At 40.6% G+C, this 23326-nt stretch overlaps 3 protein-coding genes across 4 annotated transcripts; 2 read left to right on the forward strand and 1 right to left on the reverse strand.

Moving 5' to 3' along the window:
• The first annotated feature begins 726 nt into the window (after nt 1–726).
• On the forward strand, nt 727–14628 carry rev1 (REV1 DNA directed polymerase). Of its 2 annotated transcripts, none has more exons than XM_072686060.1 (20): nt 727–1136; nt 1496–1664; nt 3378–3632; nt 4078–4787; nt 4924–5031; nt 5659–5775; nt 6599–6728; nt 7191–7319; nt 7417–7571; nt 7751–7870; nt 7975–8195; nt 8404–8576; nt 9054–9286; nt 9516–9682; nt 9776–10009; nt 10103–10202; nt 11693–11904; nt 12091–12259; nt 12811–12913; nt 13055–14628. In XM_072686060.1, the coding sequence occupies exons 1-20, from the start codon at nt 974–976 to the stop codon at nt 13164–13166; spliced, it is 3780 nt and encodes a 1259-aa protein (XP_072542161.1). In that variant the 5' UTR covers nt 727–973; the 3' UTR covers nt 13167–14628. The 2 variants fall into 2 exon arrangements, with proteins under 2 accessions (XP_072542161.1, XP_072542162.1); XM_072686061.1 differs by having other exon boundaries at nt 12109–12259.
• A 1304-nt stretch (nt 14629–15932) lies between these two features.
• txndc9 (thioredoxin domain containing 9) lies at nt 15933–20476 on the forward strand. Its single transcript, XM_072685172.1, has 5 exons — nt 15933–16039; nt 17297–17513; nt 17689–17807; nt 18272–18526; nt 19576–20476. The coding sequence occupies exons 2-5, from the start codon at nt 17328–17330 to the stop codon at nt 19694–19696; spliced, it is 681 nt and encodes a 226-aa protein (XP_072541273.1). The 5' UTR covers nt 15933–16039; nt 17297–17327; the 3' UTR covers nt 19697–20476.
• A 933-nt stretch (nt 20477–21409) lies between these two features.
• On the reverse strand, nt 21410–23304 carry mrpl30 (mitochondrial ribosomal protein L30). The gene is made up of 5 exons (XM_072685174.1): nt 22976–23304; nt 22768–22848; nt 22078–22224; nt 21916–21989; nt 21410–21606 (listed from the first exon to the last, which is right to left on the reverse strand). The coding sequence occupies exons 1-5, from the start codon at nt 23024–23026 to the stop codon at nt 21474–21476; spliced, it is 486 nt and encodes a 161-aa protein (XP_072541275.1). The 5' UTR covers nt 23027–23304; the 3' UTR covers nt 21410–21473.
• Between the last annotated feature and the right edge of the window lie 22 nt (nt 23305–23326).

Here is a 23326-nt window from a genome sequence, read left to right on the forward strand (position 1 = left end):
TCTTCTTTTGTTCTTTTTCAGGTTCCTCAGTATGAGTCGAGATGGATGGAGGAAGAAAGCTAGTGAAGATGATGGCTGGGGAGGATGGGTAACTTGCATGAGTTTTTCCTGTTTGTGTGTTGTGTGTGTTGTGCTGCTTTTTTGTTTTTTGTTTTTTTTGCGCCGCACTGATGAATAATCGCCATTCTCCTTTCTGCCAGTTCAGAGCCTCTCTACTGTACAGTTATCTGGAGAGCAGGGAGTCTGTCTGGAGATGTTATTGATCAGAATTCTATTGTACAATGTTCTGTACAGTTTTTTTTTCCTGGCCAAAGCATTACTGCAGCCGCAGTGCAGAAATATTTAACTCCTTCATAAACGCTGACATGTCACTAGCTTTTATTTTGGAATATTTTAAAGCTACTAAGTAAATTAACACATTAAGTGTTTTGTATTTTCCAGCAATTTGTCTTGATGTCTTATGCAAAATGTTTGTGAGATATTGAAGATATGAAATACATGGTCTTTATCAAAATTATTTTTTTTAAATATGCATTTCAAGTTTATTTTAAGATTGTAATTAAATTTGTATCCTTGAAATACTGGCTATCTTAATTGGGTCCACAGGAATTTTAGGATTTTGGTACAGCGGTAGCTGCACAGTGCGTGTGTGTGAGTGTGTGTGTGTTGGGCTTTTCCCTCTTTTGTCTGTTTATTGGTTCAGACTCAACTCCTGAATCCCAGCGTTCTGTCCGTTGCCATGGAGACAGAGTCGCCGTGCCAGCAGGCTCACACCTCCAGTCTCATTGAATGTCTGAGGCGTAATCAGACGCTTGTCAGCCAGACAGTGCCCAGTTCTCTCTTTGTGTGTGCCTCTGTATTTCTACAAGCTATTCTCAGCAGCTTAGAGTTGCTCTTCGATTTCTAGGCTTGAAGTATGAATGAGTGTTGATTACTGTTTACAAATCCTGTTGGTTGATTTGTCTTTCTGTGAATGGATGGATGGATGGATGGATGGGCACAGGGAGGGTACATGGCTGCTAAGGTCTCTAAACTGCAGGAGCAGTTTCAGAAGGATGCTCCCAGAGAAAAACAGAAACATGGAGCGTCGTCCAGCATCTTCAGTGGAGTGGCTATCTATGTTAATGGATACACAGGTCAGAGGGACTTCTTTACTTCTTGCACCCGTAGTCCGGAGTTTGTGAAAATATGCAGTGACCATTTTATAAACAGCTTATTACTATTATTATTTTACTTTTTTTACTCATTTCATATGGGGGATACATTACATATATGGGGAAAGTATCAATAAATAGATTTATCTGGAATAACTATGGAATCTTCATTGTTATAAATAGGTACATTACAGTGTTATTTTGGTTTCTACTTGAATTGGAACTGGCAAAAGTCTTTGGCAGTGAACTATGTAAAGTAGAGAGTAAACAATAAAATGAAAAGTCTAAGTAAGAACCATGTGATCAGGACTGTGTATGTGCTTGCCTTGTGTTTTGTGCAGACCCAAGTGCAGATGAATTGCGCAGGCTAATGATGCTACATGGAGGACAGTTCCATCTGTATTACTCGCGGTCCAAAACTACACACATCATTGCCACCAACCTGCCCAACAGCAAAATACAAGAGCTAAAAGGGGAGAAAGTAGTACGACCTGAATGGATTACTGACAGGTGTGTATGGTTTCATTTTTACCTCACTGGGGAAGGTGCATTGAAGACACACAAAGCCTGTAGTGTGAAAGCAAGCTATGGTACCAGGCTGTGATGTAGCAGCATTGTGGTTGTGCAGTTTGTGATTGTATGTGAATATGCCTGTAAACTGAACGGCAGGAATGTTCAGAGGGCAGAATGAGACAGAAGCTCGCTCTATATTCACTTTTTGCAGATTTGATGGCAAGTCAATAAAAGAAAATGCTAATTATTTAGTTTTTTCATCAACTACTGTTCCTCAAAATTATATCAGATGACCATGGTATTAATGGAGTCTGACCCCCTGTGAGAGGTTTATATATTGCTTGAATGCGTATTCACTTCTGGCATAGCAGTTTAGACCGATGTGTCAGCGGTACAAGACTGTAACTTGAACAGTTAAAAGATGTCAGGTGGAGCAGGCAGTGGCCCATTTAATGAGAGCTGAAATCACTGTCCTGAAGTTCGTTGTTGCCCACCCAAACGATTGAACGTCACTTCACCAAACCACTCTGTGAGGAAGTATTACGAAACGTGTGACTTTGGTTCTAACTACATTGTTACTTATTAAAAAGATGTCTTACATTTCTCCTTAGATAACGCAATTTAGCTACCTCATTTAAGTGTGTTATTTAGGCATTTCTATTTCTGGAGTTTCTCACTTTTCCATCCGGTTTTTATGGACATTTCAGGCTCGGCTTGGCTAATGCATTTACATTTACATTTAAGGCATTTAGCAGACACTCTTATCCAGAGCAACAAAGTGCTTTGCTATTTACCCAAGGATAACCTTAGCTTGTTTAAATAGGCTAAAAATTCAAAGATACCTCTAAACTTAGACACTACTGAACACAAGTCAATAAGGTGACCACTCTACTATTCGCAGACTCAAGTTTGAAGGTTTGCAAGTTCGAATCCTGGGTCATGCTGCTTTGCCATCAGCAGCTGAAGCCCGAAAGAGCACAGTTAGCCATGCTTTCCCTGGATGGGTAAATGGTGCGCTCTTCCCTTATGACTCGCACCGTGATGCCAGCCGACACAGGCGTCTGTAGGCGGATGTTTCCTCAAAGCCCATCTGCATGATACATTGGCTGCACTTCGAAAAGAGACCGACTTCACATTTATTGGCAGAAGCGTATGCTTGTCCACACCGTCCTAGTGTCAGGAGCATTGCAAGTGATGTGGGGAGTCCTGAAATGAGACTGCCATGATTCTGAACATCCCAGTGCATCCCATGGTGCTTGGTTTCCTTATTCAAAAATCCCTGATAGAAAACCTTTATTCAAATACTATCTATTACCCCGTGTTTGTATAGTATCTGCTGTGCTGTGATTTCTCTGTGGTCATCTGTAATGTTGCCATATACAGGGCTTTGCTTCAAGGATTTAATTTTTATACATAAAAATCTTCTAAAGACTGAAGATTAACGTTTAATGTGATATGGTTCAAACACAGATTTTATTTATCAAAGGTATGTGGATTTTTGGGTGGAAGGAAGAACGGGAAGAGAGTTAGAATTAATGGAAAGCAATTGGGATAGCAACTTTTCAGTGATGTATCAAGGGTATTGACTTTGTGATTTGAACGGTGCTCAGATTTCTTGTGAAATGTCTAAACCTCTGCCATATACAGTATTTGTTGTGCCTGTGTACAATACAAGAACACTGGTTACCATTTCTTTCCCTCGTTCATCAGTATCAAGGCAGGACAGCAGCTCTCCTACCTGCAATATCAGCTTTATGCAAAGCAGAAGGGCTTAAACTTCACCAATGTGCACGCCTGGCATGGTCAGGATGCTGGTGGGTCTTGTCATGGCCTACCCGAACCCAACCTGAACCTTCCTCAAAAACGCAACCAGGAACACAGCCGCTCCAACCCTGCTTTCATTGTTACTCCAACACTGCCATCCAGACATGCTGATAAAACCCATTGTCGTCTGGACATCAAACTGTAAGTGTGATGGGTCACATTCATGAAGTGTACTGACAGATTTATCATGCTTTAATAAGGAAATAGTTTTGCAGTAACATAGTTTTGTAGATTAACAACAATTTTGCTGGTTTCTGTGAAATTTAACAGTCTGTCCTCTCATTTTCATGACCTGTGTGACATTTATAAACCACGCTGTCACACAAAAAAATCTTTGTGGATGCACATGATAGGAAAATTATCTTAGCTATTGGCTTTTATATATTGGCTGAGGTTGCAAAATAACACCTTAGACCTGGTGGAGCATCAGCAGACTTAAATCTTGTGCCACACATGTTGTAGCACCTCACAGTGTTTTTTGTATTATACACAAATATATGAAATTGGTTTGGTCTCACTGATGTGTTTTTTTTTTTTTTTTTTTTTTTTTTTTTTTTAATATCCCCTCCCTCCTTCCTTCAAACAGGAATGGCTTGTACACAGATTTCTCTGAGCATGAAGGCCTAAGTGTTAATGGAATTCATGATGGGGACACTAATGATAATTCCTCTGGCATTTTTCTGAAGGAAAAGGACTGTATACAAACCAATGGCCATGCTCATCCTCTGAATGGTGCCTTAAAACTAAAAGACTCTGTTGCATGTTCAAAACGTGCACTCCAAGTGGAATCCAGCTTCCCCCAGGTTCAGCCCCCACAGTCAGAATCTGAAGAAATGGGGAGGCCCAGCTGCAGTCGTTCAGCTGGTCTTGCATCGGATCATGTAGCATCCACAGCCAGCACCTCACTGGCACTCAGCCCTCAAGTTGTCATTCATCATGAACAAAGCCCTGATTCATCCATCCTATCAGAGCCCGCTTCAGCAACCATCTCAGCTGTTCGAAAAAATTCAGAAAAGTCAGAGATTAGTCGAGTCAGACTGAACGGGAGTCACTACATCGCTTCTGACTCCACTTTAAACGACTCTAACAACCAGACAGGCAAGTCACCAGCAAAGGGCTCAGAGGCTGGGATTATTTCAGAGTTCTTCTCTCACTCACGGCTCCATCATATCTCCACATGGCGCAATGAGTTCTCGGAGTATGTAAACGCCCTGCAGAGCCGACGTCGGGCTACGGGTGGAGCTGCTTTCTCTGGGAAAGAGAGGCTAAAAAAACTCCGAGCTAATCACTGTGGAGGTAATGTTATTACTTCTGTTATATATGCATTCTCTGTGTATTAGGGAGGTTTAACTGTAGGGAATGGTCAGTAGCTTTTGCAAGGACTGTGTCCTATCTGTCCTCTTCTCTCAAGCTAGTTCTTCTTTTGTATCAGGTTCCTCATCCATGCCTGCTCCGCAGGTACGTCAGTCCTGCATTCTGCACGTAGACATGGACTGCTTCTTTGTGTCAGTGGGGATCAGACACAGACCTGAACTTATAGGTAACACTTACATAATTTATGCAGTAGTACACAGTAAACACAGCTAATTTAGTAATGTACTGTACTGTAATGATGCACACTTTTTTACAATACAATATGTAATTGATCTAAAAACAAACACCAGTAATCATTATGCTTTCATTTTTCTTGATCTGATCGTGAATGATTGAGAATAAAGAAATATAAATATGCATAACTTGCTTTTGCAAGTAGGGGTGGGAAATATGATATGTTGTGTTGTGTCATATTTTGTATCACAGTAACACAATCTGCTTTTCTAAGCATATCAAAGAAATTGCCAGTGCATAAAGAACACTGATCGACTCATTTCATTTCAACCAGTGTAATAAGTCTGGTTTAATTGTGTACATTTTTAAATAAAAATCACTGTACCAAGAATGGAAGAGTCTTTGAATAGTAGTAGTATTTATAAAAATAAAAAAAAATCCACAACTGATGCATTATGTCTTTGCATCATGTGTACTGTGACAAATAATGTGTATAACTGTGTCATGGTATATTTTGGTACATATTGCTCAACGCTAGTTGCAAGGCAAAGTTTAATTTTTGATTCATATTAATATTAATATATGGCTAAACATTTCCCTTATACTTTTCTCTATCCAGGGAAACCAGTTGCTGTGACAAGTAATCGTGGACGTGGCCTTGTTCCTCAGCGACCTGGTGCTAACCCTCAGCTGGAGATGCAGTACTACCAGAAGAAACAGAACCAGCACAGAGCAGGTGACCACACAGTTCGGGATAATCACTGTGCTAAACAGACTTTGTTGTTTACTTGGCTTGCCCTTGTGATGTTCGGAAATTAAAAAGATAATAGAAGTAGTAGAAGTCACTATTGTGTCTGTACTCTAGCTCCGTCTGTACTTTAGCTGAGAGTACAGAGGGGTCATGGTTCGAGTACAGAGTTCCATGCAGGACCAAGTTATAGTGATTTTGAAAATGAAATATTTCTGCTCAAAAAAGGAATTGATTGACAAGAATGTGCCATGTGTTTTGGCAGTGATAATTACAAACTCAGAAAGGAGGTACTGACTTTATTATCCTTAAGCCACTTTGTAACCAGTCTGGCAGTATGCTTTGGGTCATTGTCCATTTGGAAGACCCTTTTGTGCCCAGGCTTTAATTTCCACATAATGTTCTTTTCTCATGGTGCCATCTATTTTATGAAGTGCACCAGTCCCTCCTGCAGCAAAACAACCCCACAACATGATGCTGCCATCCCTGTGTTTCACAGTTGGGATTGTGTTCTCGGGCTTGCAGGCTTCTCCCTTTTTCCTCCGAACGTAACAATGGTCATTATGGCCAAACAGTTCAGTTTTAGTTTCATCAGACCACAGGACATGTCCCCAAAAAGTTATTTGTCCCTGTGTGCATTTGCAAACATTAATCAAGCATTTTTATGTTTCTTTTCGAGTAATGCCCTCTTCCTGGCAGACTGGCCTTTCAGCCCATGTTGATACAGTACTCGTTTTAGAAAAAAAATTTCTTTTTATATAGTGTATGTAAACTTCTGGTTTCAACTGTATTTTGCTGTGTGCCTTCTTAGGCAGGACAGAAAATGATCTTGAGATGACCCCTTCCCCAGAAAGTGAAGAGACTTGCAATAATGGAGTAGAGCAATCTGACCATGCCGCGCTCTCTATGGCAGAGATAGCTTCTTGCAGCTATGAGGCCAGGTACTCAAAAATCTGTGTTTGACTGCACATCTGCAAGATTTATACATTAAGGTTGGCAATAATGAAGATTTTTTATATTTTTGACATTCTTTGATTTTTCTCCCCATTCTATGAGAAATGGTTTAACCCCCTGGTTCAGACATTTCTTTAATCTGTAGAGCCCATTCTTTCGATTGCATCTCGTTGTGTCTAACTTATCAATTTGTGTGTCTGTGATCTGTCCCACATCTGTAGTTATCGTCTTCTGACTTTTGTCATTTATATACTATTTTATTCATTCATTTCACTACATTTCTGAAGCTAAGACGAAGCTAAGAAGTGCTTCAAGTGCAAGTGCTTTTAAAGGCTTTTAGCATGTAGCTAAAATCTTATCAGGTTACAAACCATATAGTAGTCACATTATATGACCTAGTGTAAATGGGGTCATAGATGTATGATGTGTTATGGTGTTTTTCTTTATAGGAAAGCTGGTGTGAGGAATGGCATGTTTTTTGGTCAGGCTAAACAGCTCTGTCCTGAGCTACAGTCTGTGCCCTATGATTTCCATGCATACAAAGAGGTGGCACTGGCCATGTATGAGACCCTTGCCAGGTACAGGGTGCTTGCCCATTCTGTGTTAATCCTAGACTTGATAAATAAAAGCATTATAAGTTTGGTTTTAATAAATCTGTCTTTTTATTTTTTAAAGTTATACATATAACATTGAGGCTCTGAGTTGTGACGAGGCGCTAGTGGATGCCACAGCCCTGCTGGCAGAGCTGGGGATCACACCTGATGAGCTGGCAAGTGCCATCCGTGCTGATGTGAGGGAGAAAACAGGCTGTTCTGCCTCCATTGGAATGGGTAATTGACTTGGGACCATTTTGCCCTTTGAAGCAAGGTCTTATTATTTAGGTATTAATCTTAGGAGTTAGTGTTCATTTTAAGATGATCTGATTTTAATTCAGGGTGTTTGTGGTACAGTAGTACAGTATCAGTGATTTTGTTTCTGTTATTGTAATTTGATCCATGTCTCTTGTCAGGTTCCAACATCCTTCTGGCCAGGATGGCAACCCGTAAGGCGAAACCTAATGGACAGTATTTTCTTAGACCAGAGGAGGTAGATGACTTCATCAGAGATCAGTCTGTTACCAGTCTGCCTGGTTAGTATTAAAAAGTTCCTTCTAAACATCCAAAGTCTCTTGATTATCCACTTATGCTGTTCTTGGTAGTCATTAATTGAGTTTTAATACATTTGTGTGTGTAGGTGTGGGACGCTCTATGAGCAGTAAGCTGGCCTCTCTGGGTGTGAGTACTTGTGGGGACCTGCAGCAGGTCTCCATGGTGCGTCTACAGAAGGAATTTGGGCCACGTACAGGACAGACTCTCTTCCGCTTCTGCAGAGGACTAGACGATAGACCTGTTCGCAGTGAAAAAGAAAGGAAGTCTGTGTCTGCCGAGATGAACTACAACATCCGCTTCACGCAGGTTAGAGTCTGTAGAATGTGGTGTGTATCCATCTTTATTTTTTTTTCTTGGACGTCTGTTTCACATGCCATGTATTTCACTGTTGATTTATTAAGCACAGGCTTCTCTTTGATTTGTCCCTTACTGTCTTACGCTTGAAACTTAAGGAAAGTAGTGCAGAGTTCCTAGAACAGTTCGTAAACCCATGCGGTGCTTTTGCCTCTTCTAGATTGAGGAGGCAGAGACTTTTCTGACGAACCTTTCTATGGAGGTGCAGAAGAGACTGCACGGGTCAGGGCTTAGAGGTCGCCGGATAACTCTGAAAGTGATGATGCGCAAAGCAGGTGCTCCACTGGAGCCTGCCAAATATGGTGGGCATGGCATCTGTGACAACCTGGCCAGGTGACCTAAACACATACTGCCTGCACAATCTGTTTTTTCTTAATTGTTAAATGTATTGGCCATTACAATAGTGCTACTGCTTAAGAGTGTTCTATTCTGTAATGAATCCCTTAACAAGTCACAGCGGGAATCTGTGGGATCCTTTCCAAGTTTAGACATTCAATATGTGGGTATTTGATGAATTGGGGCATCATCCAAGCATAAGCCATTTTGGTCCATAATGCAAGACAGTCTTTGTCACTGAATATCATCTGATTTGACCATATTTTGAATTTAAAAATTATTAAAAAGATTACTAGTGTCTCTAATATATTGCACTGTTCAAACTCTGATGTATAATTTCAATATAATATCTTGTCCATATCACACAATTACTGAGAATTATAGAACATGAGACAGTTCTGCTAAAAATCCAGTATACGTACTGTGAAATACTTTGGTTTCTGCATCTTGTTTGCTACCTTCCCTTTTCTGCAGATCTGTGCTGCTAGCTCAGCCTACAGACAGTGGCCAGCTTATTGCAGCAGAAGTCATTAAGCTCTTCCGCGCCATGAAGCTGACTGTGACTGACATGAGAGGGGTGGGACTACAGATGCAGCTTCTTGAGAGTTCACACTCGGACACTGGACCGGCTCGTTCCCGCTCTATCAGAGACTTGTTCACGAGTAGACGCCCTGCACAGACCCAGAGCAAAGAACATCAGAGAACAGGTCAGAGTGCTGGCCCTTAGTCAGATAAATGTGTGTATTTAAACATTTGCAGTCATTTAAATTTATTGCATTTGGCACACACAGAGAAAGGTGGACATAACATTAAGAGTCTTGGCTAAAGACTCTTATTACAAATTTTGTGAAGGGTTGCAGTGTTCTCCACTATGCCACTCAAACGTGATCTTGAACACTCATTGTTTATTGTATTGTTGTATTTTTCTTTTCTCAGATAACTTTCCCAGCATGTCTTCCAATCAAGATAAGGTTTCCTCTCCTTCAGTACTGCTCAACACGCTTTTTGATTCAGAGCCTGGGACAAGTAAAGGGGAACCTTCTACCCCCAGCCACTCTCGAGCACACCTCAACCTTAGCATTGAGGTGCCGTCTCCCTCTCAGGTTAGAATGTCTTTTTTTTGTCAGGTTATCCTGCTGATTAGTGTAGTTGAGGTGCATAGTCTAGAGATGTCTAATAACCTTCACTTTCTTCAGGTGGATCGCTCTGTATTAGAAGCTCTACCACTGGAGCTGAGAGAACAAGTGGAGCAGTCATGGAACCACAGAGAGGAGAAACCAAGTACCTCATCTCATCTGTTCACACCTCACCGAACCCCTTCCTCTACTCCCTCAGTGCCTCTGGCAGGCGCCCTGCTGGTACACCTCCCAGACCAGTCTGGACAAATTGGCAGCACGGGCATTGTACTGGAGTTACCTGATTTCTCCCAGGTATCTTGTAACCTTGTATGTTGTCAAAACTGAGAATCCCTTCAAGTGAAGCTGTTGTATAATGACATTTATTTTCTTTTTTTGTTTATCCAGGTTGACCCAGACGTGTTTGCCGCACTCCCAAGGGAGTTACAGGAGGAGCTACGCTCTGCTTACAGATGCAGGGAAAATACTCTGTCTCAAAGCACAGTGGGTAAGTAAGGGAAAAGAATAAAGTCTGATTGTCTGAATTCTATGCAGTTGTGGAATTTCAATAATGTGATGCTTCTTTAATGTATATATAGAAATCAGTGTTTAACCAGTTTAAAAGGAGAGAAGTTGACTTTATCTTTTTGCCTGTATACCACACTAAGAGATCTCGATGTCTTTGTGTTCACTGTGTGCAACGTCACTGTTTACAGAATAGAAAAAGGATAGAAAAAGGACTTTTTGAAGGATTGTTTAAATGTGATTAAGGGACATAACTACCAAGCAAAGGTCAACTATCAAGCAAGCTCACACTATCCGTCACCATGTGGATGAAATTGAATGCTAAGGAAGGGGACTTAAGAGGAGCCCACTGTTGACACAGAGATATAAGAAAAGTCAGACTGGAGTTTGTCAGACCTTTCTGCAAGAACATCCCGTTGGACTGATTAGAACAAAATAGAGCTTTTTGATGAAGCACATGATTGCACCATTTACAGAAAATGAAATGAAATGTAAAATGAAATGCGCCCTAATGTTTAAATGCCAGGTTTAGCGATGTAAATAAAAATGAGACCAAGATAAATCATTTCTGAACACCCCCCCCTTTAAATGTGATCTATAACCTGTACATCTCAATTGAAAAACACACTAAAATCTTTAGGGGGAAGAAGTAAAAATGGTCACATAAGTGTGCACATCCATAAACTAATACTTTGTTGAAGCATATTTTGATGTTATTACGGCACATTACAGCTCATTAACATTACACACTCATTACAGCACTATGTCAGCATGACACATCTTGACAGCAATATTTGCCCACTCCTCCTTGCAAAAACACTCCAAATCTGTCAGATTGCAGGGGCATCTCCTGTGTACAGCCCTCTTCAGGTCACCTCGCAGATTTTCAGATCAGATTCAGATCTGGGCTCTTGCTGGGCTATTCCAAAACTTTAATAAGGCCATTCTGAGGCTGAGTTTGATGTATGCCCTGGGTTGATGATGTGCTGAAAGATGTAGTTCCTCCTCATTTTCAGCTTTCTAGCAGAAACTTGAAGGTTTTGTGGTAATATCGACTGGTATTTGGAACTGTTCATAATTCCCTCCATCTTGACTAAGGCCCCAGTACCGGCTGAAGCAAAACAGCCCCACAGCATAATGCTGCCACTGCCATGTTTTACTGTGGGTATGATGTGCTTTTATTGATGTGCAGTGTTATTTTTGCGCCAAACATACCTTTTGGAATTATGGTTGAGAAGTTTAACCTTGGTTTCATCAAACCATAACATATTTCCCCACATGCTTTTAGGGAAGTTCAAGTGCGCTTTTACTAAATTTAGCCGGCCTTGGATGTTTTTCTTCGTAAGAACAGGCTTTCGTCTTGCCACCCTACCCCATAGCCCAGACATATGAAGAATATGGGGTATTGTTGTCACATGTAGTACGTGCCAGAGATTCCTGCAACTCCTTTAATGTTGATTTAATGTTTTATAGTGATAGCTGAGCAGAGAAACCCGCTTCTACAGCTGAAGCAGCCTGCGGTGGGCAAGATGAAGCGACGCTACAAGAGGAAAAATTCCAGCCCTGCCAAAAAGGGGGCTAGTCCATTAAAGCGACTCCTCCCTGGAACCAGCCCTGCAAAATCCAGTCCCTCCAAAATCATCCCACTCTCGTTAACGTGTAAAGATGCCCCACCTGGTTTTAAGGTGAATCGGTTGTTTACTAATTTACTTCCCACTTACTTTCTACTACGTACCCTGTAATAACCAATGCATGATCGCATCCCTCTGTCCACTGTCCTACTGTGCTTAGACAGAAGTCATTTCTCGTTACCTGATTGCAGGTCATAGTATGAGGCTGAATTTCTTCTTTTTTTTTCCCATGATATTAAGGTGCATTTTTGTTTACAGACTGAAAGTGCACCTCCCTCATCCTCTTTGAACAATCATGTGCCAGATATGCTATCCAAATTTGTTCCCCGCTCTGCACCAGCCCTAGCTGGAGCTTGTGAACTTGGTGACATCAGAGCTCTGCTGCGGGAATGGGTTACCACTATCTCAGGTAATGCAGGAGTTAATCTCTAGAAGTGTTTCTTACTTCTTGTCCTAAAGAGCCATACCATTAGACAGTTTAGGCCAAGAAGATCGACTCATGTTTCCCTACAGTCTTTTGTCTTGTAGGCATAGTGGTGTGCATACTGCAGAGTTGAGTTCAGACAAGGCTCACAAATTACATGAATTTTCACATTACGAGGGTAGTCTGTTCATTCTGCTGCATGACAGGCCTGAACTCAAAGGGAGTCGAATTCTGGCAGAGTGTTGATGTCCGATGCACGCCTTTATGTAAACAAGTCAATGTTAAGTATAGGAAGACACAGCCCAAAAGTGTGATTGCGACAGAACGTTGCAAAGTTCTTTAGTGCGCTTGCTAAACAGACCAAATATATACGGTATAACAAAACCTTGATATAAATAAGAACCTTGGTTTAGACTTTCAGGTGTGAAAATGCCCTTAAATAAGCATTCATGAAGAATGAAGAACACTAGTTTGAACAATTGGATGACTGCTTGGTTCACAAGTGCTGATAATGTGGTGGTTGTGTGTCTCTCTAGAGCCCATGGAAGAGGATATTCTTCAGGTGGTAAAGTATTGCACTGAGCTAGTGGAGGACAAAGACCTGGAGAAGCTCGACCTGGTTATCAAATACATGAAGAGGTAGAACTCTTTTCTCACCCTCTGTCAAGTCACTGTTTTACATTTCACTGTGCAATACCCAGATCCATTTTTTAAGATGATTTTTGCAGCAGTGTACGCATCTTCTCATTTCTCACTGTTTTTTTTTATTTTATTTTCCAGGTTGATGCAACAATCTGTGGAGTCTGTATGGAGCATGGCCTTTGACTTTATCCTGGACAATGTGCAAGTGGTGGTGCAACAGACCTATGGAGGCACACTGAAAATCACATAGAGGCATTTTGGGAGGTGTGTTACCTAGGTCACTGTGACATCAGCTCAGTGCTGCCCCCTAATCACAAGACAACAGAAAGAAGGCTAGATGATGCTTCAACACTAGTGGTTGCTTCGGTCTATCTACCTATTACTGTAGCGTGGCTATTTGATTTCTTGGACCAAGGCTTTATCAAGGGACATGTACAACATCTGCAACCACATGGTCTAGCCTCAGCATTTTATTGTGACATAAATCATCAGCAACAGTTAACAGCAATTGATTAATATTTGTAGCATGACCACACAATTGTATCAAAAGGATATCATGGATCTGATCTAGACAGTTGTATTGTTTTTGGGTTTGTTTTCTTTCTCTTTTTTGAGCAACCATGTTCTAGCCAAACATCATGATGTCGACCTGCTAGTTTAGGAAAACTGTCTGAACTGCTCCCGCTAACCAGGCTGTCCCGATTTCTAGCATACCTTTTCCTGGGTAATCATGGCTATAGTCATGTTGGGAGCTGGGGGAAAACATGGGCTGGCTATGGGCCTTTCAGGAGCCTGTTTTTAATGCACCTTGTTTTTCTTCTTTTTTTTGTCCATTTGCCAGTCCTACAAGTTCCTTTTTTGACCCCCAGGAACATGGTAGCAAAGTAAGAAATGCCATTGAAATGTGTCATCTATAGGACAGCCCTAAACAGTAAACCTGAAAAACTAGCATTTTGTATGTACCTCTCAAGTGCCAGATTTTGTAAGTATAGCATGTAGATAACAGTTCATGTCTATGTAGATTGCAACCTTTATATAGATTTTTTACGTGCTCATAATGTTTACAAGATATTGTGTGTGTGTGTGTGTGTGTGTGTGTGTGTGTGTGTGTGTGTGTGTGTGTGTGTGTGTGTGTGTGTGTGTGTTTTTGTGTGAGGGGAGAAAAGTGTGAGAGAAAGAGATGAAGAAGAATAATATAATTGTAATTACACAGTAGCCAAAGTCCTCCTCGGATTCTGAGACCATCTTATCATGTATCTGTACAAAAAGCAAGAAGATCGTTTTTATCAGCCAACATGGAGCTAGACTCAGATTGGGTTGTGTTCACAAAAGAATGTATAGTCACTAAATTTTCCTTAGTATATTGTCACTTCACAAACAAACCATGTATCTCCAAAGCTGCAATTTTCAAAGTAAATTAGTATTAAAGTATTCAATTACAAGCGGTTTTGAAGCACTTCTATTGGTTCAAATTTTTTACAGAACAACCACCGAAAATGGAGCTGCAAGGTTTTTGCGTGTCTGCGACAATATTATGGGGGTTGCTCTTACATTTATTCTGCCATACAAAAGGGAAGGCCTGGAATATTTGGTCAGCAAAATCCGTCTCAAATGACTGACCTGTGCCTGAAGACCTGAAGCTGTGACACCATTTGTATGTTTTCTAAACTTGCTAATAAACTGCTCTTGTTCACCTTTTGGAGCTAAATTCATGCAAGACTGATTTGGGCATTTTGTGTTGTGTTGTACCGACTCCTGCCATGTGTGATATTGCACTGATCATTTAAACTTGGTGTGTATATTGCATAATTGTAACATCAGTTTGGATGTAGACAAAATCTAGATATTCTGACCTGAATTTGTGGGTCGTTAGGACACCTTATTAATATAATTTTGCAATAGCAAACCTCTAACAGACGTGCATACATTATAGCATATATTTACATTGATATATTTCAAAAAAGTCTAGACAGATGTTCCAGAATTATTCTTTGTCAACCTAAAACTGAAGTAATCCAGTGGAGGAGTATATTTCTCCTGGTTCAAAGTGTTAAAATAATTATACAGCTTTCTCTTATGTACAACCATAATATATTTTCTAGGGAGACCCAGGGCAAGAAAGAATAGCTCAAAGTTTTAATTCTTCCTTTAGTATTTTCTTGATTTCCAGTAAAATATCTCTCTATTATCTACAATTTGTGGCATGACCAGGGACAGTGAGTGGGGCTTCCAATACCTGTTACACACTGAGGACATAAAGGGGAAGCACTGGTTTTGAATTTGGACAAACAGAGAGGGGAGTGTGTACTCTTATGCAACATCTGGCATATTTTAAAGTGTCCAGCACACCACCCGGCACATTCAGAACACACATTGGTAGTTTATTAAGAATACAGTGTTCCCTGTGTATGAATGGTCCAGCAAGATGCATTATGGACTGGAATGTTTTGAGATAAAGATTAGATTTAATTAACTTTAGTGGCAATGCATTAAAAACAATACAAATTATTTAAAGACTTAACTATTATTTTTAAACATTACATTCAAAATAAGCCGTAAATGAAGCCCCAGTCCAAAACTCTCACTCTGTTAAGATTAATTTTATAGTTAATCAATCACAGAGCTGAGCAGCACATAAATCAAATTATAAAAAAAAACAATTTGCTGTAAAATGTGCCAGAAGGTGGGCTAATTGTGTGGCTGTAAGATGTGCCAGTTGTTGTGCCGGCTGCTCTAAGATGTGCCAGTGGGTGTGCCGGCTGCTCTAAGATGTGCCAGTGGGTGTGCCGGCTGCTGCAAGATGTGCATGGTGGTGTGCCGGCTGCTTTAGGACGTGCTGGGTGGTGTGCCTGCTGGTTTAAGATCCAAGACCCTACCCCTATCGGACTGGTGTGTAAATCTGTGAAATATGCATAATGAAAATGTTAATAATAAACATCGTTGGTGATAATTCTATCATCAGTATCAGGACACTTGCTCTTTCTGACCTGATCGGATCCGAAAGACCATCCTCAGAATCTCCGCCCAGTTCAGGAGCAGCGGGCTGATGGTCTGACCTGCGCAGCAGCAGCAGCAGAGAGACAGAGTGTGCGTCACGGTCCCGCCTCACTGAAAGCCGCGCCGGTAAGTTAAAACAGCGATCGCAGCTCAGCTACAGTTTATTAACACTTTCTCGGATATCTGTGATGTCCTGTTGACATAATCGTTGCCCTTTCTTACTCGTACGCGCACGTGTCAGTTTATGAATTTGGGACGTCAATTGTTTGGCTGTCTTTTTTTATCTGAACTATCATGGAAGCTAGCTAACCTCGCTAGCTATAGCTAGCTAACATGGCTAACGGGGTCTAGCAGTGCGCCGGTAACGTTACGGTTGCTTCTTTCTAGTTGTCATAGCTTGCTTGGTTAGCTGAGGCAGTCTAAACTAGGTTAATTCACCGTGTTTTTAGCGGCGTTAGCTAGCTAGCCGTCGCTCTGCCTTGGTCCAAGCCGTACAGCCACGGAGAGAGCTGATGAAGAGCTAGTGCTAGCGAACGTGTTAGCGTCGCGTGCATTGTTATAGCTATCTAGCTGGGTTGCGGTAGCTGGCTAGGCGACTCCCTGTGTCTTTCATCACAGCTGTGACTCTCTTAATTTCTGCTAGTGATATGTGACATGTTGCTGACTACACACAGGATATCTATACATCCTGGGGCGTTGTTTAATAAACGAGTTATGAAAAAGTGAACAGCTAAGGTGTATTAGCACATGTCATCCCGTATTGTAGAGGGTTGGTTTCCATGGACACGCCTAATACCGTGCGACTGGTTGAGGTCTGACTGTATTATAGCAGAAAAATACGGAGCTGCTAAAGTATCAAAGTAAAGAAATGATATTTCCAGACTTTTAAATCGTCCCTTCGATTTAATGAATTGATCCATAAGTTTAACTATTAAACTTCCTTTTGAAACAGGGGACGGATTGTTATATTAAAGATTGTTTTAAAGGTTTTTCTACCTTGATACTGTAAGGGCTTGGTACAACAACCAGCTCGAACCTGGACACATGTTCCAATTGTAATATTAGTTTTGCCCTAGATTTCCTAAACTAATAATGAAGTGACCCAATTCTTGACTATCATATGGTAATTTTGTTGTCTGGCTCTTGATCATAATCTGAACTGGCTAACACACTGGCCAGGGGACCCAGGCTGCACCACTCAGGCTAGACTTCATATGAATTGAAAATCCACATGAGCAGTGGTGTACATGCGTTTTTTCTTTATTGCGAGTCTGTACCTTATAGAACTGCTCTATTTAATGTTCTTGATGGGTCTTTTTGTGTAAACTGCTTGTCCAACTAAAGCTTTGTGTAACTTAACAGTGTGTCTTTTGCATCACTCAGAGAGCGAGAAAGAGCAAGAGAGTTAGACGGAATGGCCAGCCAGTCAATGGAGATTGTAGCTAAGGCGCTGGAGCACCAGATGCTGCACTCAGCACGGCTTGTTGAGGAGCAGCTGGATGCTGAGCTGGATAAGCTAGAGCGAATGGATGAGGACGAACTGGAGCGTCTCAAGGAGAGGCGGCTGGAGGCCCTCAAGAAAGCACAGAAACAGAAGCAGGTGGGCACAGTACTTGTAGATATTCTGTCCTTTCTACAGACAGTTGCGCATGTACTTTGTGTAGACCATCGTCAATACATATCTGAAGTTATTTAAGTGAATTATATACAACCCAGATTAGCAGGCTAGCTAATTGCTGTAAAGTATGCTTTGCTGATGTTTGTTTTTCCATTAGGAGTGGCTATCTAAAGGTCATGGTGAATACAGAGAAATCCCAAGCGAGAAAGACTTCTTTAGTGAGGTCAAAGACAGCAAGAATGTTGTTTGCCATTTCTACAGGGACTCCACTTTCAGGTTTGTATGATTTAGGTTCTTTAGATGTTCTACAGGACTGAATTTGAAGAACCCTGGTTTACACTTTTGTAATAATACAGTATTTTATTTTAATGGGACTTTCTTTTGCGGCTGGCCTGTGAATTTGGCACTCTGTGATGTTTCTATGTAAAAGCATTTTGTCTTTTGTCGAAGTGTACCTATTTTTTTGTATGTTAAACACATTTGCAAAAGGAACCAGTAACACTGATTTTTGGCACCATTGTAACTCAGAACTTAACTTCCTGACTGCATTATGTTTTTTCTTTTGTTTATTTTGTTTACAAATTCTTGCTGCATTGCTTTTTCATGTTGATGCATAGTGAGAGTCAATCTGTAGCTTTACATAGGAGAATACATATTAAATGCTTTGGAGAGAATCTGTTGAAGTGTACATTTTGTGTTGTTTCGGATTTCGTTGACCTCTTTACATCTCTTCATTAAAGATGCAAAATTGTAGACAAACACTTGAATGTCCTGGCAAAGAAACATCTGGAGACAAAGTTCATCAAGCTGAATGTGGAGAAGGCTCCGTTCCTATCTGAGAGGCTTAGGATTAAAGTCATCCCCACACTGGCACTGGTGAAAGACGGGAAAACGAAGGACTATGTTGTGGGCTTCGCTGATCTAGGTAACACAGATGAGTTCTCCACTGAAATGCTGGAGTGGAGACTGGGCTGTTCAGACATCATTAACTATAGGTAGATATGCCTCTTTTTCCTCAAATCAACATTTTATCAGGGGTGTAATGGTACACAAAAGTCACATGGTTCGCACCCGGATTTGAACATGATGGTTTGGTACAGGAGTTCAGTACAGTGGGGAACTAAGGCTAATCTAGGTTTCATGTCATTTATTTTGAACAGGCAGTTGTGTCATCTTACCGTTGCATAGTCTCCCCTGAGGCAGTTGCTATAGAATGTAGTGTGTTAATGTTAGCATGTTCAGTTCGTTTCTGCGCACACACCCTACAGTTGTCAAACTATGCAGACCCTCTTGTCCGATCCACTGCTCCCTCACAGTTGCTGTCGTAGTTCTCTGGAAATGTTTCCCACAAAGCTAATTAGCACCCACCACAGTCAGGCGCCCGTCAGCTTGAGGTTAGCTTAGCATGGTGTGCTGCTAACTTGTGTTATCTGTCCTGATAAATATACCGACTGTAGTAATTCTGTTTACCCACAACCTAAGCATAATATAGATATTCAGTCATTTTTCTGTTAAATATTTGATGTTGATCTTTTATTAAACAGTGAGTGGCTAAATATATTAAAAGAGAGATTCTTAATGCTTGCTAATGGCTTGTAGTGTAAGGTTTCCCCGGGTAAAACTTGTGCTTGTGAAACTTGGTTTATTCCTTCTTGTGCATTACTTTAATCCATCTTCATCCAAACCTGTGGATGCTTCACCCCTAGCCAGTTGGGGTTTTTTAACCCTCGTCCTGGAGACACCCTACCCTACACATGTTTGTGCTTTCCCTGCTCCCAGCACACCTGATTCAACCAATCAGTTTCCCTTTCAGAGTAGGGGGTGTGTTAAAGCAGGAAATCTCCTAAAAGGTGCAGGGCAGGGAACCTAGCCTAATACCGACTGCTTTTTCATATGATTGGATGCACTGTACCATGTCTGTACTGTGACAGTTTGGTATAAACGCGTACCGTTACACCCCATACAGATTTTTATGTTGTCACTGATGCATACATAGACATTGTGGCAAATATCACAACTATTCTTTTTTCCTATGCACTTCTAGTGGGAATCTTTTGGAGCGACCTGCTATTGTACAGAAACCAGGATCAAAGTTTACCAAGGTGGAGAAAAAAACAATCAGAGGGAAAGGATATGACTCAGACTCCGAATCTGATGATGATTAGAGAAGACGGACATCTCCTTTTTTCTCAGGGCTTCCTACACAGAGTACTAAGTCTTGTAGAACAGACGGGTTGCCGTTTGTCTTTTTCTGTTGTTATTTGATATTTAATATTTGTTTATGATCACTTTCCTTTGATACACTAATTAAGTACTATCTGGATGGAATGTTCTTTTGTATACATTTTATGTATACTGAATTCATTAGGAAATAATAGGTAGTGGAAGTCTCAATGGTTTTGACAAGCACTGTCGAGCAATAAATTTAATTTTGACTGGCAGAATGAAAACCTGCTTCCAGCAGAGCAGAAGCGTTTCGATTAGTCAGGCATTCCATTCTTTGAGCTATTTGTTTGGAAGTATTTCTCAGCAGCCAGAACTTTGCTACCTTTTTGCAAAACAATGTTATTGCAGTCAGTCATTCTGGATCAAATGGCTCATATTTGAATCATCCTGCTTTACAAGAGCAGTGCTGATTTCAGCTTGGTGGTGTATCAGGTCAAGGTGACACCGTATTCTCCAGAAGTTAAGGCTTTGTGTGTTTTAATAAACCTGAGATCTGTTATATATTTGGTCTCCATTGTCTGATTTATTAACTTGATGGAAATCTAAAGTCTTTCAGTAATGCAGACTAGACATCAGTAGTTTGTTTTGATCCTAATGAATGCTCGGTTTCTCAGTTCAAGAGATTTGTGATTGTCTAACAAATGCCAAGGAATGTTCCGATGATTTCAGTTTTGTGTGTACAAAATATAATTTACTACTTATTAAACTGGAAAAAAGTGGGTGTTCAGTGTGTATCTTCTTTTTTTGTACAACTTTGTCACTCTGAATGAGACAGTAGGGAAGCTTTTCCAATTCTGAGACAAGTCTAATTGGTGTGCAGGTCAATATAATTACAGGTCTAACAAAGGTCATCATGTTGGCACCAGGACTATTTAGGGATGAACAATTTGGAATCATGCTATGGGCAGTTAAATGCTTAAAAATATTTCCATTGGATGTTTAGATTTGACTTAATTCAAACCATTATTTACTGAACTCCAGAACAAGACGTTTAAGCAATGATGGGCTACGGCATTTTATTCAGATTACTGCATTTAGAACCATAAAGAAATTAATATATTCTAGCCCAGGCAGTCCCGGATTCTACATTTTACTACTCTAAAACTTATGTAAGACTGTTTTCTACTTCAAAAATGAAACAAAAATAAAAAGTTTTATTTTTTATGGCACATGTAGGCCAATGAACTATAGGTTCCACATTGCATTGTAGTAACTATGCTACAGCTGGATCTAGCTTGTACTCAGAGAGCAAACAGACAGTTTATTTTAAAGACCATTTGAAAGTAAAGTTGATGGAGCTTATCAAGAACTGTAAGTTTGAAGATGTGGTGGTTGAGGTGAGAGAGCGTGGGTGGCAGAAGTTAAACCAGTAGAGATGGATATTAGAGTTTTTGTAGCGAAGTCTGTCACACCCTTACTGGTAGAATTTGGAGTTCTGATGAGCTTGCAAGGTGGACATCATCTTGGGTCGTTTCATTATCATCAATTGGCAAAGACATTACTTCAAGATGACATTGTGAGGTGAAGCACAAGAGAGCACGAACAGAGCATTCACTTGGTATGATAGAAAAAAGTGAAGATTTTGTGGTGGCAACGGACTTCCATTGTAATTTATTCATTCAATCTAAAAAAAAAAAAACGATCTGATTCACTTTGACTTATTGAAATATTTAATAAACACTGCACATAGCAATAAATGATCATATGGGGGAAGGGCTATGACTCGACGGGTTTCTGTTCCACAGGTGTTTGAAGACGTCTCACCACCAGCTCCCCTCTGCTGTTTAGATAGGAGTCTGCCATCTCTTCCTCTGAAGGAAGTCCATAAGGAAGCTTCAAGGGTTCAATTCTAGAAACAGACAAATATAATTAGCAGAGGGTCATAGATGGATGTTTGAGTCACCTGGAGATATAGAAATTGAATAGAAATTGTAACTGTAAAAGAAATGAATGTACTTTATATTCTGAAAGATTCTGAAGGCTTATGAATATTATGGATTCTTGTGTTAGATGAGGAGTAGTGCTCTTTGCTCCCAGTCCTGCAGTGTCTTACAGATTGCGTCCCCCATAATTGGAAAATAACCCTACTAATCTGGATGCTTGATTACAGGAGGGGTAAGCACTACTGCTTTAAAACACACAGCAAAACAAAACTCACTTGACAAGATGCTTAATGATTTTCAGTTGGTTATTCACTGATGGTGTATTCTTATGTATTCTGGGCTCGTGTGCCTGCCAAACAGCAAAAAATCAAGACAGATAATGAGATGCTACAATTAGGTAGTGTCCTATACATAGTGATGTATAATAAGGAGCTCACCTTCATTAATCCCAAACTCTTCACCACCTTCTTTTCCCAGTAAGGTTTTCGCTTTGTGCTCCTGACACGGGTAACTATGTGTAGCTTATGTGGTTGCTCTGGATCACCACCATACTTCTCATACTCTTTTGATCGCTCTTCAAATACCTACATTGCAGAGGGAGATATGTTGAGCTAAGCAAAAAAAAGTAAAAAATTAACACAAAAGGCACAAAGACCTCACGATTTGAGGAGGTTGATGATTTGTCCGTTTTACATGTATTATTATTTATAAATGAAAATTACATCAATACAGTTACCTCCACCATGATTTCTTGTATAAAATGGAGGGAAAATATGTAACAGGGATTAAGCCTTGTCCTGGACTATGCAGCGGAAATAATTAATGCCTAATTTATGCCTTATTAAGCCACAACGTTTTATTTACGTGGGAGGTCACCAGCTCCGTAAATTAGTAAGGCCATTATGAATTACTTAATGGTCAGTTCTGGATCACAAGGTCACTCCAATTCATCCCAGTAGTATGTGATGGGGCACCATCACGCCAGATCTGCGTGTCAAGTAGTGAAACTCAGAATACTGTCTACATATTTTGGACATATTATGCATCACTAATTGTCTTTGCCTTCAGATTTAGATCTGTAAAGTTTAGAAATGCCACATGCACATGCTTTTAGACCATTTACATACCTCTGGGGGAATGTGATATTTTGTAAACTTGCTGCGACAAACCATGTGCAATGGCCATGATGTGACTGCTTCGGGGAGAGTCTGCAATAGAAAAGTCAGTAAAAAAAAACGCCTTGACGCAGAGCTGAGTGATATGATAAAAATGTTACACCACACAACTGTGCAGCCCATGCAATATAGCTAATAACAAGAATAGTCCCATGCCTACCTTAACCCAAACTGGGGCTGATAGGTGTAGGATTCGACACAGACCTGCCATGTCAGAGACTCACATCACAACACGGAATCCAAGGTTATCAACCAGACAGCTACCAGGAGCTGAGCTAGGCTAAGTCAAGCCAAGCCAAGCGAAGCTAAATCCCAAACAATGCGCCTCGCGTGGGCTCTGTTCGTGTTACTAACTAACACGAATATCCGAGTCGACAGGAGTATTTCTCGAAAACACCTTTTATTCCCGAATTACTTTTAAAATCTTTACGTCCCTGAATCACGCTAGTGGGTGTTAGCACGCCTCCAAGGGACGGAATGTACTCCGGAATAAAAAGCATTGGAGTATCCG

Source organism: Salminus brasiliensis, chromosome 8, assembly GCF_030463535.1.
Source record: "Salminus brasiliensis chromosome 8, fSalBra1.hap2, whole genome shotgun sequence".
NCBI lineage: Eukaryota > Metazoa > Chordata > Actinopteri > Characiformes > Bryconidae > Salminus > Salminus brasiliensis.